We start from the raw sequence: 18,837 nt of genomic DNA on the forward strand, positions 1-18,837 counted from the left end.
GCGTGACAAGAAAAGAGTACTACTAATAAGAGCACTACTGATACAAAATAAAAAAGGTGAAAACAATTGTAATAAAAATACCACTAGTTATATGCGAGGTAGAACTAAACTTAATAAACATTGAACAATAGTTAGAGCATGTGGATAAAATGAGCTGTGGGAGGATGATGTTGTATGAAAATGGTGCAGCAGGTGGCAGTGTGTGTTTTATTCGAAGACGAAAAAGCCAAAGAAGAAGAAGAAGGAAACGCGAATGCAACAATGTGCTTGTGACGCTCTAAGAGTAAACAACACAACCTTTATAGAAGATATTTAGCGATTAATACGCAGTGAAAGTAGGTATCCAGGTTAAGATGAAACGTGTGTTTAACTGGATTGATTATGTTAAATGTGTGTGTGTGTGTGTGTGTGTGTGTGTGTGTGTGTGTGTGTGTGTGTGTGTGTGTGTGTGTGTGTGTGTGTGTGTGTAGGTGTTGTTATGGTGGAGAATTCTCCTTCTCCTTTACCAGAGAGAGCCATCTATGGCTTTGTGCTGTTTCTGGCCTCTCAGTTTGGATTCTGTAAGTTTCTGCTTGATATCATCTTCAGTAAAACGAAGACATCTCGTAGTAAACGTCTAGTAGAGATCAACGTTGTGTGTTTTGTGTCGTCAGTGCTGTATTTAGTGTGGGCTTTTGTTCCTGAGGTTTGGCTTCATTCAGTTGGATTGACGTACTGGCCTCAGAAGTAAGTGAAGTTGTTGTCTTGTGTTTCTTTCCACTACTAACACACATCATACTAACCATACAGCGGGATGTATTCACAGATATTGGGCTCTGGCCGCTCCCATATACCTGCTGGTCACCATGGCAACATGTGTTGTGCTGTTGTTTGGGGTGAACTTTATGAACACGGCTGCACTGGGATCAGTGGATAACATCACAGGTGATGAGAGAGTTCACACATCAGCAGCTCTTATGTTAGATCTGTATGAGGGACATTTCAGATATCGTTAATATTTTGCATTGTTGGGTGTTGCTGATGGTCATCATGATGTTCTCTTGTCTTAGACCACTATGCTCAGAGTCAGCGTGTGGAGGAGCATCAAGAAGGAGCCGTTCCCAGACTCGGAGACATCTCCATCAGCGAATTAAATCGCGTGTTTTACCTCCATCATGACGAGTCATAACAAGACGCCTGTGTTGTTTGATCATGTCTAGTGTTCTTGCTGTGGCCCGGCCGCGCTGCTTGCGCTATGTGGCGGCTCCTGAAGACGTGTGGCGTTTGCTCAGGGTTTACAAGATCGCATCCATCAGCTGCCCGTGACAGGCCTGACATTTGACTTTCAGATGAACCTTCGTGTTGAATTGGGAGTGTACGAGCCCTCACTGTGAAAGAGAGGCCGTGCGTCGCTGAGTGACAGTAAAGCGCTAGTGAATCTTTATCAATAACATACGCTTGCACACGTTCATACAAAACAACATATAAAACAGTACAGACATGAAATACAAATAATATGAATAATTTTTATAGGCTGCTCTCTATCTCAACCCCTGTGTGTGAGATGTAAGCGTATTAACAGAGGCTCTGATTTGTGCCTAATACGTAAGTGAGGGTTCGGGTTTTTTCAAATCCAGAATTTGTCATGAAACAGGATCTGATTTTACGGTGAAAATGGTGTGAGGTGAGACTGTGACCCCTGTGTCCATAGACTAGAAGTGAAACGGTCATCTCACTATCTGCCTATCTTTCACTATCTGCTCTTCAATCCATCTGCAGAATCAACCTGCTTGTGCTTGCCCGAGCCGCCCCGCGTCTCTACCTGCAGACAGGTGAAGGAGCTCTAGATAACCCTCATGATGAGTAAATAGATTACTGGTGTCGGGTGGCCAGTCACCATTTAACCTGTGACCCCGCGACCTCACCCTCATGCCCTGCGTTTGTGTTCAAGAATTAAGATCTGCTGCTTTATTCTTTTTCTTTCAATATGGTGCCGCTCGCACGCCACTCACTTTAAAACACTAATACAAAATGAATTATTAGTCTTGGACATTTTACCTGTACTTGTTTTTATTACTTCATTCATTTCTTGTATAATTTAAACAGCAAAGTGGTTTTTCCAAGAAGAATTCTGGAAGGAATATTCATTTACATTATTTCACTGTATGTATTAATCTATAAATAAACAGTGGACAATACAAAACCATATTCTTGATTTATTCATTTATTTAATAGACTTGCATATCACCAAAGTTGCAACTGTACAATAATTTCACACAAATGAAGACAATAGGAAATAAATCATTCAATTGTTCTCGAAAAACAATATGCTTTCAACAGCATAACACCTAACATTTGCCAATATAAGATCTGAACATGACATGATGTAGTGAAGAAAGGTCTTCCTCGGGTCAAATGTGAGTTTCTCTTTGATGGGTCTCTCGTGACCGGACCTGTTGGTCTGTAACATACATGTTTCCTAAACACTGATGTGCTTCCTGAAGGCTGTACGCTTCATCCCCTTTGTTTCAGCTCATGTTGCGTTTGTTGAGTTCCGAGTCTTCAATCAGAATGTGTGCCGTCGCTTTCATCCTCAGAATCTTCATCATTATAAAAGTGAAGCGTTGCCTGAACTGGAAAACTGGCCAAAACCTTTCTGCCGAGATGAGACAGATATTCCTGCATTCTGGATCTGGGCAGGAACAGCCTGTGAATGACAAACAACACGTATGTCCCCTCTGTCTTATCATGTAAGTGATGTGCTGTTGATGTGCATCACCTCACTGGATGATGAAACGCTTCTTCAGGCACCCGAACTCTGCTCGGACGTCTAGAAATCATCTAAACACAGCGGGTAAAGTCATGTGCATTTCCTAAATAAAATCATTTTGCGCTCACGTGTACTGAAATGAATGTTTTGTGTAATTAAAAAAAAGCAATACATTACTTTATTAAATTGTGTCTGTCTGATTGAGAGATCCCACGGTCTCCATATCACAGGACAACTGAAGTATAACAGCGAGAAAGAGACATTCACACACTGAAAGAGTTTATCATAAACTGTCAGAGTAATGACGAATCAGAACAACAAAATAATAACAGAGGAATAATTACGTCTTCTTACCCGATCATCTGATCCGCGCGTAAACTCACCGGCAGCATCTTCGCACTGACTGACTGTCCACCGCGTGCGCGCGCGGCACTTGAGGGCGCGGGCGCGTATGTGGGCGTTTTTTGCGCGCTGTCAGTCAAATTCGCATTCCTACATTCCTTTACAATCGTAGTCACGATATTTTACTTACGCTTCTTTGCTACACACGCGGAAACAGATTTGACTTCTGTTTTGAACGTCTTTAGAGTCTAGAAACAGAGAGAAACTGTATGTTATAAAAAATAAAGAAATAAAGTTCTCATCAGAACATATGAAAGACGTAACTGGAGGCAATTTCTACAATAAGGCTATACATAGGCCATCGACCTCTTTAGGCGGATGAAAATGGTTAAAATGTTAGGGTTTTAAGGCATCTGCATAATGTATGTCAAATGTAACTTTAGCACATAAAACACAGTAACCCATCCCTTACGAAAATTAACCATGGGTTTTGTTTGTGGTGTTTTGTATGTGGGTGTGTGTGTCTTCTGTGTTTCCAACCTTTTCTTGTTTCTGCAGGTACAACTTCAATTATTTTGCTTATAGTCAATATGTCTCATGTACAGCTGCTTTGTAACAATGAAAATTGTAAAAGCGCTATATAAATAAAGTTGAGTTGCGTACAAGTGTAGTAACCATGTTTTTTTGGTGCATTGATTACTTAGCGCAAAACCATAGTTTACTATGGTTTTTACAAAAAACATGGTTTTCGAAACCATAGTTATTTTGTGATAACCATTGTTTTACTACAGTAACCATGGTTTTTTGGTTTTAACTGTAGTAAAACCATGGTAAATTTTCGTATGGGATTTTATCGAAGGAATGAGTTGCTGCTACATACAGCATTACATCTATTATTGAATACATTACAAAGCGATATATGTGCATTTTCCTCTGGGGCATTTTTGTTTTGCTGCTTCCTGTTGAAAATAAAAACAGCATGCTGGGTTAGATATGTTTTGTTGCTGGTTTGTGCTAGTTTAAGATGGTCATGTGCTGGTTCCTCACCAGCTTAAACCAGCTCAGGACCAGCTTAAACCAGATAAGGACCAGCACATGACCATCTTAAACCAGCATCAAACATACCTAACGCAGCATATGCTGTTTTTTTCAACAGGGCATTAGTTATGGGCAAAAACAGATGATCCGTTTTAGAAATGTTCAAAAACGTGTTTTTTTATTGTGCATTCCAAGTAAAATCAACCAAACTGCAGCTGGGTTGTTTTGATGAAGTAATAGATAGAAGAATAGATGACTCAAGATTGATAATATAATACAAACATGATTTCTAAACGGAGTTATCTGTTTTTGAAAAAAAAACTCTTCACTTGTACAGCATAATGTATAGTTGCGTTTACATATTAATTATGTATATTTAGTGTGCCTCGATGCGATGTAGGCTACAAATGGACAGCAATGATCTTTGTGTTTGACTTAATTTGGGGTCAGACGATTGGACGGACTTCCTGCGGTACACCGAGAAAAGGACGAAACTCACGCATGCGCAGGCTGGCGGGTATCATCAGACTTGGTGAAGAGATATATTTGCATCACTCATATTTAGGCTGTTACACTTACGCCAGACTGCTTTCGTACTGTAGCTCTCCAGGAATCATGTGATTGACACGTGGGTGGTGACGCAACAGGAAGTGTTGACATGAGAATGGAAAGATGAGTGCGGGACGGGTCAGTGATCGATGACAGGAGACACATGTACTCCAGATCAGCAGCTGTATGTGTCGAAAGATGCTCATAACGCTGTGTTATATGTACCTGTGGCTGCGCTTTCAGCGATATTACACGAGCGTGATCCGCAGCGCGTTATACAGACTGAGCGCCGATCACAGAAGCGTCACTTTCTGCGCGCTGAACACACCAAAGCGCTCGCGCGAGGATCAGCTCTTCTTGCAGCTGCGCAATAATGTCATGTACATCTCCCAGCCGCAGGTGATCTGTCACTCCGCAGAAACTCATCGATTCTCACAATCTACGCATGCATTGACTGAAGCATCTGTGTGTGTGCAGGCGTGTGATGACCTCAGCGAGTGGACGCTGCTCGTGGGCTCTTCTCTGGCGCGTGCTCGCCGGTTAGAGAACATCACCTTCATCATAGAGGCGACCTCAGGCCAGAAAGCCTGCGCGTCTGCTGCTAGTGCACATGAGAAAGTAAACACAAACACAAAACTTTAGAACAACAAGTAAACGAGACAGCCAGAGGAACAGAGATGTTTGCTGTCATTTGTAGATGTTTCCCTCTGTTCTGCACTCAACGGACATGTGAATCTTTAGAATCGTCCTCCTCACTCTTAAATGCATAACTGTCTGTTGATGGACATTGAACTGAGTGTGTTCTGTAGGTGCTGAAGTGGTCAGACTACTGTCTCCCGCTGGCCCACAGTCCCGGACAGCCGTACAGAGCCGTGGCCGAATCCAGTGTGGAAAACTGCTGTCGTCTCGCTGTGGCCTTTATGGAAGATCGACTACTGATGGAAAATGGCCTGATACCTGAAAGAATAGTTTGTGAGTTGAAATGAATTGTTTTTCAATCCCTGTCCTCAAATGTGAATTGAAGTAAAGTGTGTGTGTGTGTGTGTGTGTTTTGCTGTCCTTGTAGCCGTGTTGCTCAGAGAATCCACACTGAGAGAATTGCAGCAGTCACACAGCAGCAGAAAATCTGAGTCCGCGGCTGCCCAGCCCAGACCAGACGTTCTCTATTCTACGCTCCCCAGAAAGAGCAGTCTGCGTCTGAGCGCCCGACGCGACTCGGATGCGCAGAGCTGCAAGGAGGAGCGGCAGGAGGAACCGGAACGCACGTCCGAGCACCGGCACGGGGAGGGACACCTCCTCCATCTCTCCAGCTGCCACGAGTGTCGGGAGCTGGAGAACAGCACCATCCTTTCGGTGAAGTTCGCCTCCGTGGAGGACATTCCGGATCTCCCGGACGACTACGCTGCTGCCGATGGCGAGGAAGAGGAGAGCGAGGGCTTCTCGGGTCGAAGTGGGCGGGTGAACGCGAGCGGGAAACCGCCTAACGTGCTGGTGTTCACGGGTGGCTGCGAGGAGCAGTTCCAGAGGGTGCGCTCGCTCCTGGCCGAATGCGTCGACACCGAGAGCTACGCCATCTACCACCTGCCGCCGCAGCAGGCTCTGAGCGAACCCTGGCCGGAGAACGTGCTGCTGCTGGTGCTCGCCACCGACCGCAACCTCACACCGCAACTTCAGCTGCGATTCCTGTCCTACCTGAGCCAGGGCGGGAAGGTGTTGGGCCTGTCGTCCACGCTGTGCCCCGCCGGACTCGCTCTGCGGCCCAGAGATACGCAGAAGGACCTGATCTGCACGCTGACCTTCACCAAATCGGACAGCACTGAGCTGCGGCTGAGCGTTCTCTGCAGCGGGGGCACGTACGTGCGGGAGCCGCAGGACGGCGGCGCAGGAGAGGTGGAGCTCTGGGGGGAGATTGACGAACGGGAAGAGAAGCACATGGCCATCGTTCGAGTGACTCATGGAGCGGACAGCGGCGAGGCCGTGCTGTGCCAGGTATCGTCCTGTGCGCTGATTGGTCGAGATGTTTACTGTCTACTGTTGACTTTCATTTACATGTGGAAATGTTTGCCTCGTACATTTGATTAAAACACTTGATGATGATGATGATTGACAGCTGTCGTGTTTGCTCTCTCAGGTGCGTTTGGAGGTGGCACCTGACGCTCATCTCGCTTCAGGGTTCTCTGAGCTGAAGATGAGCAACGCTCGACGTTATGAGGTTTTGACGGAGATCCTGACATCTTTGGGTCTGAGCTGTGAACTGACTCAGGTGCCCCCCCACAGCCCGCTCTATCTGCTCACCACACGACGGGTAAGAAACGCACATGCCCGAACAGATGCCACTCACTCGTTGTTATTCTGTTAGAACTGCACACATTCTATACATCAGAGGTTTTGTCCTGCACACGTGCTCCCTCACCTCTGACGCACCTCTGGTTCTGATCTTTCCGTCTCTGATGAGGTGAATCACGTGTGTCACATGATGAGGGAGGACTAGAGGTCCTGTCAGTAGTGGCTCAAGAACCGTGGCTTTACGTGACACACATATCATGTGTTTGTTGAAGACTGGAGGGAGAATCCATTTTTAGCTGTTGTAGGTTTTGAACACCAGGTGTCAGTCTTTAGCTGGAACTGAAGCTTTGGAAGGGCTGCAGGATCTTAAAGTTGTGATTTTATGCAGCTGGGCTGCCAACATTCAAACATGACATTTTATTTTCAAAAAAGGTGTGAAAGTGGCTGTCATAGTTGTGTATGTCTGTATTTGAGTGATCTTTGTTTTCTCGGGCCCGTTTTAATAAGGAGGTTCAACCAACACCTGAGTTGATTTACAGCGAGATGAGAAACGTTGAGGTCTTCTTTCAGAGCAGCTGATTTGAGTTAGTTCTATGTACTCTGGGTAGGTTTAAGCGCGTGCACCTCGACTATGACTAGTCACGATCAATGGAGCTCCGATATGACGATTCACCATAGCAATTGCACATTTTCATCACAGCTCAGCATACAGGACCATCTATAAAAGCACATGACATGAGTCATTGAGATGGTCTCTGTGTGATCATAATGCGTGCCATGAATGACTGTACTAATGAATGAGGTACACCACTTGCGCTTTAAAAGGGGAGGAGATGGAAAGAAACTCTGGGTTTACCCAAGAAAACCTGCTCCTGACCGGTTAGGTTCACAGAGTAAGTTACTATGGTTACTGACTCTGACTCTAAGCGACCTCTCTTTTAGAAACGGGCTTGAGTTACCCCGCTTTCTCGGGTTTGACATGCCTCACAAACACTCTCTAAACCTCCTTCTGAAGCCAGCCTCAGGTTGAGTCGAGTGAAGAGGAGACGTTCCTCATCATTCTGTTGCTGTCTGTCAGCTTGTGTTTCAGTTGTTCACATGGATCACGTCACGTGTGTCTTCTGTTGCTCTGATGGGAGACGTGTCTGTGAGCCGCTCTCATTCATTAAGCATCTTTGTTCTCTGGGCTGTCCACAGGAGGTTTTCTAAAAGCACCTGTTCTCTGACATATCTCTAAAACCCCTTTTCTTTCAGGAAATAAAACTAAACACTGTATGTTTGGAAGGATTGAACACTGTTGTTGTCAGTAAGGTCTTTTCATTGCTTAGGCATTTGTAAAACCCACAGACAAACATGAAAAATGACCAACAGCAAGAAGAATCTTGAAAAAATGGAGATGAAGTTTAAGGTGAAAGATGGTGTGATTGTAAAGTTAGATGCAGTTGGTTCGGTGTTTGTTTGCTTCATGAATTGTGTTTGTCAAGCATGTTGTGTAACGTGTTGTATGTTAGACATGTGTTGGATATTGTGACTCCACTTGTGGTTCTGTGTTTCATTCCAAACTAAAACCCTTCTGCTGGAGTTTGCGTTCTCTGAACATTTCCGTCGTTGTGTAACTGTGTTTGTGATCTTCTCTGATGATAGACGGCTGACATGTGGCGTAATGGATTATTGACACTTGCCGTCCGTCTTTTAAACGGTGAACACGAGAGCTGAGTCAGAAGATTGGGTCAGATCTGTGATTGTGTTTCTCTCAGGAGCAGCGGGACAGGTTTCTGCACTGGTTGCAGAGGCAGGTGGACGGGTCGGGTGGCGTTCTGCACACTCGGGTGGGCGGCTTCAGAGTGTTCCGTGCCGGAGAGAGAGCGGCCGATCTGGGCCTCGGCGAGCGAGAGTTACACACCGACCCGCCGCACGACTTCTCCAAGCTCTTCAGTCTGCAGACGTACCAACATAACCTTCAGACTCGACGCCTGGGCCAAACCGTCCTGTACGCAGACGTCACATCCAGCACCATGGATCTGCTGGAGAGGTACGTGAGGAAGGCTTTCACCGGACTTCTGGATGTGTGTGTGGGACGGGTTAGGCGGGGTGGGGGGGCTGGAACTAATTGAATGCGTGAGTGAGATCACGGGCTAATAGAGCTCTTTGTATGCGCTTGGACTCGCAACGGGCAGTCGACAGGCCTCGGCACGGAGCGGGTGGAAACCATTACAGCTGTCATAACGTTTGACAAATGAACGGCCGAGCCGAGCTGAACTGATTGTTAGTGACAGCGTTGTCATTAGCTCTGTATGCTAACAAGAAAAGGGCTGTGAAGAAAAAACATCTACAGTTTGATTTCCCTCGGCTTGATTGTGAGAGTAATTTCCAGATGTTCACCTCTGATGAAGTGCTATTATTCTAGAGCTAAGAGTCTGGAGTGTTGGAGTGTGAGAGAGCAAGTTCACGGATCACACACACACGTGTACGTCAGATGCTTTAGGATGTCAGTAGAAAAAAACATTAACATGTGCCAAAGAAAACTCCATCAGAAGTGCCTGTAGATTTACTTCACAAACACCAGAGAACACAGCAAATGTTCATTTCATTCATGAAATAGCTGATTGATAAATAAAATCTGTTCATGGATGATGTTAAACATTTATTTGTTCAAGATTTGGGGCCAGTTGCATAAACAGATGCTAATTGTCTCAGTGACTGGCAGATAGTAAGGACCAGAGGCATTGAGAGAGAGAGAGAGAGAGAGAGTTGCGTCAGCTCCGTTGACTCCAATGGAACAGTTTTTCACAGCAATGGCGGTTCATGAAGCCTCTCAACCAAGTCCTGGAAGTGACTAACACATGGAGCTGCAGCTAAACAGACCGATTGTGATGAACCTTTCACCCATTTAAGGATGACAACTCTTATAATGAATAAAAAAAGAAAGAAATAAAGTATTTCAAGAGAAAACAACTTCCTGGAACTATCTGAAGGCTTCATGAATCACGTGACGTGTGAAAATGTTGAACTTCAGTTGTCGCGACTCTCTCTCTCTCTCTCTCTCTCTCTCTCAACGGCTCTGGTTAGGACTAGTTAGATTTCTATTAGATGAATCTACATCTTGAAGAAAAAAAATTGTAATACTAGTTTATGCAGGTCTGTATAATACATACATGTATGTGCATTTAGAACTTTTCATATTAGTAGTATAAGTTTGATTATATTTTTTGATGATGTATTGATGGTCATTGTTTAAATCGGGTCTGGTGCGTGCGTGCGTACGTGTGTGTGTGTGTGTGTGTGTTTGATGAGAGTATTAGCGCTCTGTTTGCGCAGCACACACTAATTATGGATGGCCTGAGACTCTCACACAGTTTCTCACAAGGTCACAAGCAGATCAGAATCTCTATAAGCGGGTTTCCATCACTCTGGTTTTATTCGCATTTTGAAGTTTCGCATCAGAAACGAGTGATGGAAACGCAAAATTTCTAATGAAATATTATTATTTATGAAAATGATTATATTCAGTGGCTTCTCTTACTTTCTTACTGATATTTACTGGCAGTTTTTTTTAGAAGTGACGGTTGACTAGTTGGATGGAAACTGTGCTTATTCACAAATGTTTTAATGCGATATTCCAATTTTGCGCATCATCTAAATTCACAATTTTGGATGGAAACCCGGCTTATGACTCCCTCCACCACATCACATCTGTCTCTGTCTCTCTCTGTCAATCTCTCTCTCTCTCTCTCTCTCTCTCTCTCTCGTTGTTCCTCTCTCGATCTCTCTTCGTCTCTCCTCCCTCCGTTCGTCTCAGTCTCTCTCTCTCTCTTGTCTGTCTGGTCTGACGCTTATGGTCTGCGTCTGTCTCTCTCCTCTCTCGATCCGTCTATCCTCTGTCCTGTCATCTTCTCTTCTCTCCGTCATTCCGTCTGCTCTCTCATCCTCTCCGTCTCCTCTGTGTCTCTCTCTTCTCTCTGTCTCTCTCTCTCTCTCTCTCTCCTCTCTCACTCCCCCGCCGCTGCTTCTCTCTCTCTTCGTCTGCTCTCCCGCCCCTCTCTCTCGTCTCTCTCTCTCATCTCCCTCCATTCTTGCCTTCCTCGTCTTCCATTGCCTCTCGGTCTTCTCCCCCGTCTGTCCACCCTCTCTCTCTCTGTCTCTCTCTCTCTGTCCTCTCTTCTCTGTCTCTCTTCTCGTTGTCTCTCTCTGTTCTCTCATCTCTCTGTCTCTCTCATCGTCTCTCTCTCCGGTCATCGGTCGTGCTCATCCCCTTCTGCCTCTCTCTCGTGTAGCTGCTCGTCTCTCTCGGGCGTCTCTTGCCCCTCGGCGGTCTCGTCTCTGGTCTGGGCCGTCGTCTCTCCGCTTCCCCTCTCTGTCGTCTCGTTTGCTCTCTCTCCTTCTCGTCGTCTCTCTGTGGGCTGAGCCGTGGGTCTTCGGTCTCTCGATCCTCTCTCTCTCTGTCCTCTCGTCGTCTCTGGTTCGTCTCTCTCCTCGTCGTCCTCACTCTCCCCCCCTCCCCTCATGTCTCTCTTCCCGGTCTTCAGTCCTCCTCTCTTTCGGTTGTCCCGCCTTCTCGTTCTCTCTCCTCTTCTGGATCTCTCTCCTCTCTCTCTCTCTCTCTCTCTCTCTCTCTCTCTCTCTCAATACAATTTCAATTCAATTCAAATTACTTTATTGGCATGACTGTAAATATTACAATATTGCCAAAGCACAAAATACATGTAAAAACATGTATAAATATTTTAACTTCCATTTGTGAACATGACCACAGTGTGAACACACACACTCTTACACACTTACTGAGGGAGACTGTGGTGGGTAGAGTAGGGTAATACACATCACATATAATACACAACATCGCACACATTCACCTGCTGTCTCTCAGGCTGTGACACATCCACACATATCTCGCAGCAAGTGCTGCTGTCTGGCCCTCTCCTAGTAGTATTTTCATTTGTTCAATTTCCCCCAAAGATGTGAAGTCTTTGATGTGTGATTAGTCAGTGTTTTAATATATATGTTAGTTTGGTTATGGTCAGAAAGAGGTGTTTGTTGGTTGACAGTAAACGCGCTTAAGGAGGACAGGTCCATGTCAGAGATGGCATAGTACACTACACATAGTACACTAGTACATACTACACTAGCTCCACGACCTGAACAACATGTGAACCTCCCTAATGAGTCTCCTCTGATTTTGCCATTCAGTATGTACAGACCTCTCTCTCTCTTTCTCTCTCTCTCTCTCTCTCTCTCTCTCTCTCTCTCTCAGAGGTGTAGGAAGACTTTACTGGAGCGTTATATGTTTCTCTTACCTTCGAATGTGTTAATTCTATCTACACACAGCGCGGGTGTGCATGTTGTTTCTATGGTATCCCTAAATGGACAAACAGCTCATCAAAACGCGTTTGGTAAAGCAATATCTCCTTCGGGAAAGAAGTGAAAACATGACCACATCTTAGTCCTCTCTCAACCTCTGTTGTGCTTCGAAAGGGAGGAAGTACAATTCACAACCTCACCACTATATTATGCCTCTAAAAATTACACAATGATCCTTTAAGTTGTCTGAGGTATTATTCACAGCATGTGCGCCGTAATCAGTATTTGTTTTAACAGTGAATTCAAACCCAAACTGACACACAGTGACACAAGCGTTGTGTGTTGAGAGGGAAGCAGAGCTGCTCAACGGTGAAACTTCAGGTTTGTACAGAAAGTGAAATGAGTCTAATTGACCTACAGCTTCAGCGACAATTATCACAAATTGCAAGCAGATGCGCTGGCTTCTCGTTTCATATTCTGCGAACATCTGGTGCTCAGTGCTGGAATAAAAGTCTTGCTCTCTGGTGAGCGGTGAGGAGCGCAGCCGGGTCACAGCACGGTTCAGATCCGGTTACGGTGGTGATGGTGTAGGGTTGGGGGGGTTGATCAGGAAACTGACTGTGTGTCATTCACTAATAGCAGAATGCCATTGATCCGCACTGAGCTTCTTTTTTATAAATGATCATTCATGTGATAACAGGATTATGCCAATTAATCACATTTACAGATTAGACGACGCATCGATCACATTTCTAGTCCTGCCTGATCAATACTAATATATTTATGCTAATAGCTCAAAATCCTGTTTGAACAGCACGCATTAATGTCCATCATATTTCTGCTCTTTTTAGTTTTGATTGTAAAATGTATCTTTTACATCAGATGATGGAGTTTCTATAGAGTTCTAGCCTTTTCACTTTTTTAATGCTGCAATGAAATCAACTTGGTCATGTCAACAGTTTTGCTAATACTAATGCAGGTGCAGTCACTCGTGGTCATCCCTGGATTGTCAGTAGTTTGCCGCTGGATGTTTATTTGTGTTGATTTGGTCATTTTGTGTTACTGTCTGTAAAGCTGCTTTTGTGTGAATAGAGAACAAATGAAAGTGATGAAAGTGAGAAATGCAGAATTATGATCTATTATTATATGTTAGGGTTTGTTTCCTCAGTCAGAGATCAGCTGATCAGACACAGCCAATGAGCTTCAGATTCCTGTCAGTTCAGCGAGAGCTCTGATTCGTTGCTCTTGCTAATTGTGAGTCTTTTCTTCTTTCTGTCTTTTTATGTCTTTATTTGAGACTCTTTCTAATGTGGTCACAGACGGCCTGCTTTCACAACCAGATTAACCCCCCCACCATTCAGCTGCTAAGAGCATTACTGTGTGTGTGTGTGTGTGTGTTCGTGTTTGTATATCCCAGTGGGGACCTAAACCTGAATACACACCAACACATGGGGACTCGTGTCACTGTGGGGACCAAAATTGAGGTCCCCATGGGCAAAAAAGCTTATAAATTGTACAGAACAATATTTTTTTTAAATCTAAAAATGCAAAAAGTCTTCTATGATCTTTAGGTTTAGGGGTTGGGGTAGGGGATAGAATATACAGTTTGTACAGTATACAACTCATTATGCCTATGGACTGTCCCCACGGAGATAGTAAAGCAGACGTGTGTGTGTGTGTGCGTGCGTGTGATCTGTGGCTGATCTCATATTTGTGTTGCTCAAATTAATGTGATCCCTCTTTACATGTTAATCTGAGAGGGATTCAATTTAGCTTCCCAAAGAGAGAGAAAGAGAGAGTATTCTTCTTTGGTTAAGGAGTTTCGACTAGTGTGAAACTTTGATTCTGGATTTGTGTGTCAGTCGGAGAGTTTTTCACTTCTTCTTCGACACGTCTTGATGTATTTTGGACAGAACAGAAATGAGTGCTGCTGCTACATTTCATTCATGTATGAAGAGGGATGATGTGTAACTCTGGTGTTAGTGTGGTACTGTGTTTTCAGTGCGTGTCGAATGAAAATGTCTGAAATAAAAAAGCTCCAGGCAAAACGAGAGATGCAGAAATCCACATTTACCATCTTTACAAGAAAAGACGCGGACAGTTGGCATCTGGCTCTCTTTGCACTGTTAGCTGCTGATGTTCTTATTAAAAGTTCATTTGTTTTGCTGAAGGAGTCCGGAGACACGTCTGTCTCTCCGTCTGCGGTTGATGCGAGCGGCTGCGGCCGTTGACACGCTCGGCTCGCGGGGGTCTCTGATACTCCTGACAAACTTTGAAAGCTCTCAATTAACTGCACAACTCAAACCGTCTGCTTAACCACTCGCTTCCGCTCTGAGGTCATGAGCTGAAGATCTTTGTACGCGTGTGTCTGTCTGTGTTTGTGTTTATGTGTGTCTGCTTGTGTGTGTGCGATGGGGCGTGCGTCTGTCCGCTGTGTCAGTGTTTTGTGATTTCACTGTAAACCCAAATGCCAAAATAATCAAACAGATTAAGTAATGTAAACTATAAATATTTTAAGTTCATGAAACACATTTTTACTTTTGAGGAAAGTATAATGATTATTTTTGATTAACTTGAAGGTTTGATTAAACCCCCCCAAAATTTGCATTTGGAGAGTACATTTTAAAATATGATTATTTTGTGTGTTTTTCAGTAGAGTTAAAGACTTGTTAGTGTTTAATGTTCACTTATCTTTGATATTTAGAAGAGTGGTGCGTGTGCTTAGGCTGTGGGAGGCACCATGTAACCTGTAACGTGTTATGTGAGCAATGACTGTGCTAATGCCAGTTCTGAGATCAGTCTCTTCCTGCTGGTTTAGGGTTGCGTAAGTCAAGGCGTTCACACAAAGGCGCAATCCCAATTCTACCCCTTTCCCCTACCCCTCCGTTTGGCACGTTCACGTGAAGGGGTAGGGGTGTCTCAATTCTCTTTTGGTTGGAGGGGTAAGGGGAAGGGCCAGATAGCCCTTCAAACGAAGATTTTTCGGGACCTCACTTCAAACGAAGGGCTATCCAACATAATATCCAATATGGCTGCTCACTCGAGCAAGCAGACCCAAATGTAAGTAATTTTTGCCATTAATAAGGATTTTTATGACAATTTTTACATTCAATCTTGTGTTTGTATTTACGGTGAAAAATGGCTAAAATTTGCTAGCGGACAGCACTGATTGCACGATATTAGAAAATATACTTTTATGTCATATACCCGCTGCATCGGCGCATGTCCTCTGATGTAACGTTAGGAGCTAGCAATGACGTATGATGACGTATAACAGTGAAGTAGTGGTGTCCCATTTCTTAGTGGAAAATGTGTAACCCTTCCCCTTATTGCCACTTTGTTTCAAGAGGCAAGTGGAAGGTGCGAGGGGTAGGCGAAGGGGTAGAAAATAGAGTTGGGATAGGGCCCTAGTCACACTTTCTAAGACTTATTAAGAACTTTAATTCAACAGTAATCAAAAGTTCTGCTTACTTAAACCAAGAACCTCAAAAACTCAAAAAATTTGAGGCAACGAGTTGTCTGATGTTTTGAGTATTGCCAACTGATCCGGGTTTACAGTGTGTGCGATGTTGGTTTCTTCGGTTCAGGATTCAGTTCTGATGAGCTGTATTAAAGCCTGTGTTCAGGCTGATGATTCTGCTGTTGAAATGGTGTAATATCTGTGTGTCTTTGTGTCGTCTGCGGGTGAATAGATGGATTACCATTGAAAGAACGGGTGTGTTTTAGCATCAGAAAGAGGGAAAGCTCTGCTGGTGCGTGTGTTGAGCTTTTAATCTCGTCTGTAAATCACACACAGCAGACGACTGAGAAACATTCAGACTTTATTTCAACAGCAGTAAATCTGAAAAACTCTTATAGGCGACACATTGATTGACACACATCATGTTGAATCTGTGTGTGTGTGTGTGTTGAGGTCAAGTGAATGCTTGTTTTCTTTGGTGGGGGTGCTGCTGGGATAGAACCCCTGTGACGGGGTCAAAGGTCAATTACAGTCCAGCAAGCGTATAATCCTCCAGTGAGAAGCTGTCGCTCCTCATGACAGACAGACAGGCAGAGAGAGAGAGAGAGGGGCTTGGGAGTGTAATGTTGTCAGTGTGAGTGATGTTTTAGAATGATTGTTCTTGAGTAAATGAATGATAGACGCTTTACATGAATGGGTTAAATGCAATGGTCTGAAACATTTCTTTTACTCTTTCTTCAGCTTGATCCTGAAGTTGCCAGAGGAAATGGGTTTAATCGCCATAGCTGCGCGTCAAACTCAGGGCAAAGGTGAGCGGCTTTCCATCAGCATCCCATTAAACTCCAGTATAACATGTAAACCAGTACGTCATTTATTAATGTGTGTGTGTGTGTGTCAGGTCGGGGGGGAAATGTGTGGTTGAGTCCGATGGGCTGTGCGATGTTTACGCTTCATCTGCAGATTCCTCTGAAGTCACAGCTTGGTCAAAGAGTTTCATTTCTGCAGCATCTGGTCGCTCTTGCTGTGGTGGAATCTGTGCGCACGCTGCCGGGATACGAGGTACACACACACACAATATCACACTTTTGTAAAACTTTGACTAAATGATAAAAACTTGATTAAAACAGGTTTTTTCCACCTAACTGGTGTGTTTCTCTTGAATATGTTTGTTCAGGACATTGACCTGAGACTGAAGTGGCCCAATGACATTTACTACAGTAACCTGATGAAACTGGGCGGAGTTCTGGTCAACTCCTCCATCACGGGGCAAACATTCAACCTTCTGATCGGTAACTCGGTGTATCCATGCGTCTCGGTGCTTGTCTGCGTGTAGCGTGCGTGTGCGTGATGTGCGTTGTGTTGCAGGCTGCGGGTTCAACGTGAGCAACAGCAACCCGACCGTCTGCATCAATGATCTGGTGCTGCAGCACGGCTGCAGTCTGGACGCGCTCGCTCCTGCGCAGCTCATCGCTCGCACACTCACGCTACTGGAGCGGTTCATCGCAGACTTTCAGCTGCACGGGCCGCACGCTCTACTCCCGCTTTACTACAAGAGATGGGTGCACAGGTGAGGAAGCGGAGTCACCTGGAAGAAATCAGCAGGTGTGTTTTATCAGCGCGTTTCTAAGAGGTCTCATGTGTTTTAGTGGCACACGTGTGCGTCTGTGGAGCGAGGACGGTCCTGAGGCTGACGTGGTGGGTCTGGATGAGAATGGATTTCTGCAGGTGCTCTCAGGAGATCAGCGGCTCGTCTCTGTACAGCCCGATGGAAACTCCTTTGACATGTTGAGAAATCTGGTGGTGACAAAGAGCAGCTGAAGCTGCTACATTCGTTTCAGGTGTTTTCAGATCACACATCAACAACAACAATAATAATAATAATAATAGTAATAGTTATGGTTGAACTTTGACATTTTTATTTTTATTTCTTTCATTCTGTTAATGATGCAGTGTTGTGTACCTTTTTATTCTGTGGAACACAAAATAATTAAGAAGATATTTTGAGAAATGTCTCAGCGGTTTTGTGTTCGTGCAGTAGAAGTCAATGGGGTTCAATGGTTTGTAAATGATTATATTGGCTGAAACATCCTTTTAATGCCACTTCGGTTTTTTTCAAGTTAAATCAGATGTTTGGGCTCCTGGACACTGCGGTGTTGAGAAAATGTTTTTGTGGTTCAGATTTTGTGTGTGCATTTCCATTAATAAGCACATGTAACACACTTAACATGCCAGCAGTGTGCGTGTGCGTAACACATTTAACTGTACGCACAGTATGTAAGTACATGCTTTTTATTTGTAAAAATAAAACCATATTTCTCTTCATGTCTTATATTATCAGTGTCACTGTGTCATGTGAAAATGTGAGTAAACGTAGACGCTTTTGTCTAGTTTATCTGCTGGCTTGTTTTTACATAATTCTTACTGTTTCTTTTTTACGTGTGTATCAGGGATTCAGGTCATCTGTCAATATCAGTCAATGTTTTGTAATAATTCACAGTTTCTTAAATGCATTCCAGTATTACAAATAAAATCTTGCTTTTTATAATCATTGTTTTGTTATTGTGAGTAATGCTGAGGTGAAGTGTAACATAATTCTCATTTTTAGAAGCATCAGTTTCGTGTACAGACCTCCACAGTAGCTTGAGCCCCTCATTCAGCCTTATGTGGATCAGATGTGTGTGCGTGCGTGCGTGCGCATTTAAAAATGCACATTCTTTAATGCAGTGTCACTTAAAGTCTGTGTTGCTCTTCACTGGTAACATTTTTAAGATTTCTAATATCATGCTTTACATCTACTTTTGACCACAGGTATCTGTAAAGGTGTTTCAGGGTCACAAACACAAAATAAATGTGTGTGTGTGTGTGTGTGTGGTCCTGGTTAACCTACACAGTGAGGACCAAATGTTTGATGGTTGGGTTTAAGGTTAGGGTGACAGGAGACCGTATGTACAGTATAAAAATCATTGTCTGTGTGTGGGGGTTTGGTTTCCTGGCTCTGTCGTGTTCATCCGCTCGTGCTCAGATTCACCTCATCTGTCTGCAGCACCTCACGGTTCAGACTCGTCTCTGATGAGGTGAAATGAAGATTCGGGGATCTTTCACCTCGTTACAAGCT

General features: G+C 44.2%; 3 protein-coding genes across 10 annotated transcripts; 2 read left to right on the forward strand and 1 right to left on the reverse strand.

Annotated features, from left to right (window-relative positions):
* Positions 1–22: 22 nt before the first annotated feature.
* pigp (phosphatidylinositol glycan anchor biosynthesis, class P) lies at positions 23–2,161 on the forward strand. Of its 2 annotated transcripts, none has more exons than XM_057320754.1 (5): positions 23–416; positions 471–560; positions 654–726; positions 806–924; positions 1,050–2,161. In XM_057320754.1, the coding sequence occupies exons 1-5, from the start codon at positions 389–391 to the stop codon at positions 1,166–1,168; spliced, it is 429 nt and encodes a 142-aa protein (XP_057176737.1). In that variant the 5' UTR covers positions 23–388; the 3' UTR covers positions 1,169–2,161. The 2 variants fall into 2 exon arrangements, with proteins under 2 accessions (XP_057176737.1, XP_057176738.1); XM_057320755.1 differs by having other exon boundaries at positions 23–335; positions 1,050–2,158.
* Positions 2,162–2,307: 146 nt separating this feature from the next.
* On the reverse strand, positions 2,308–4,738 carry ripply3 (ripply transcriptional repressor 3). 2 transcript variants are annotated; one of them, XM_057320757.1, is made up of 5 exons: positions 4,709–4,738; positions 3,104–3,339; positions 2,927–2,984; positions 2,759–2,820; positions 2,308–2,686 (listed from the first exon to the last, which is right to left on the reverse strand). In XM_057320757.1, the coding sequence occupies exons 2-5, from the start codon at positions 3,139–3,141 to the stop codon at positions 2,542–2,544; spliced, it is 303 nt and encodes a 100-aa protein (XP_057176740.1). In that variant the 5' UTR covers positions 3,142–3,339; positions 4,709–4,738; the 3' UTR covers positions 2,308–2,541. The 2 variants fall into 2 exon arrangements, with proteins under 2 accessions (XP_057176740.1, XP_057176739.1); XM_057320756.1 differs by having other exon boundaries at positions 3,104–3,356; positions 4,629–4,720.
* A 6-nt stretch (positions 4,739–4,744) lies between these two features.
* hlcs (holocarboxylase synthetase (biotin-(proprionyl-CoA-carboxylase (ATP-hydrolysing)) ligase)) lies at positions 4,745–18,255 on the forward strand. 6 transcript variants are annotated; one of them, XM_057320748.1, is made up of 11 exons: positions 4,745–5,077; positions 5,156–5,296; positions 5,488–5,650; positions 5,745–6,667; positions 6,810–6,983; positions 8,722–8,996; positions 16,464–16,531; positions 16,621–16,781; positions 16,897–17,011; positions 17,088–17,289; positions 17,369–18,255. In XM_057320748.1, the coding sequence occupies exons 1-11, from the start codon at positions 4,865–4,867 to the stop codon at positions 17,538–17,540; spliced, it is 2,607 nt and encodes an 868-aa protein (XP_057176731.1). In that variant the 5' UTR covers positions 4,745–4,864; the 3' UTR covers positions 17,541–18,255. The 6 variants fall into 6 exon arrangements, with proteins under 6 accessions (XP_057176731.1, XP_057176727.1, XP_057176728.1 ...); XM_057320744.1 differs by having other exon boundaries at positions 4,745–5,296; XM_057320745.1 differs by having other exon boundaries at positions 4,745–5,296; positions 8,725–8,996.
* The last annotated feature ends 582 nt before the right edge of the window (positions 18,256–18,837 follow it).

Source organism: Triplophysa rosa, linkage group LG22, assembly GCF_024868665.1.
Source record: "Triplophysa rosa linkage group LG22, Trosa_1v2, whole genome shotgun sequence".
Classification (NCBI taxonomy): Eukaryota; Metazoa; Chordata; class Actinopteri; order Cypriniformes; family Nemacheilidae; genus Triplophysa; species Triplophysa rosa.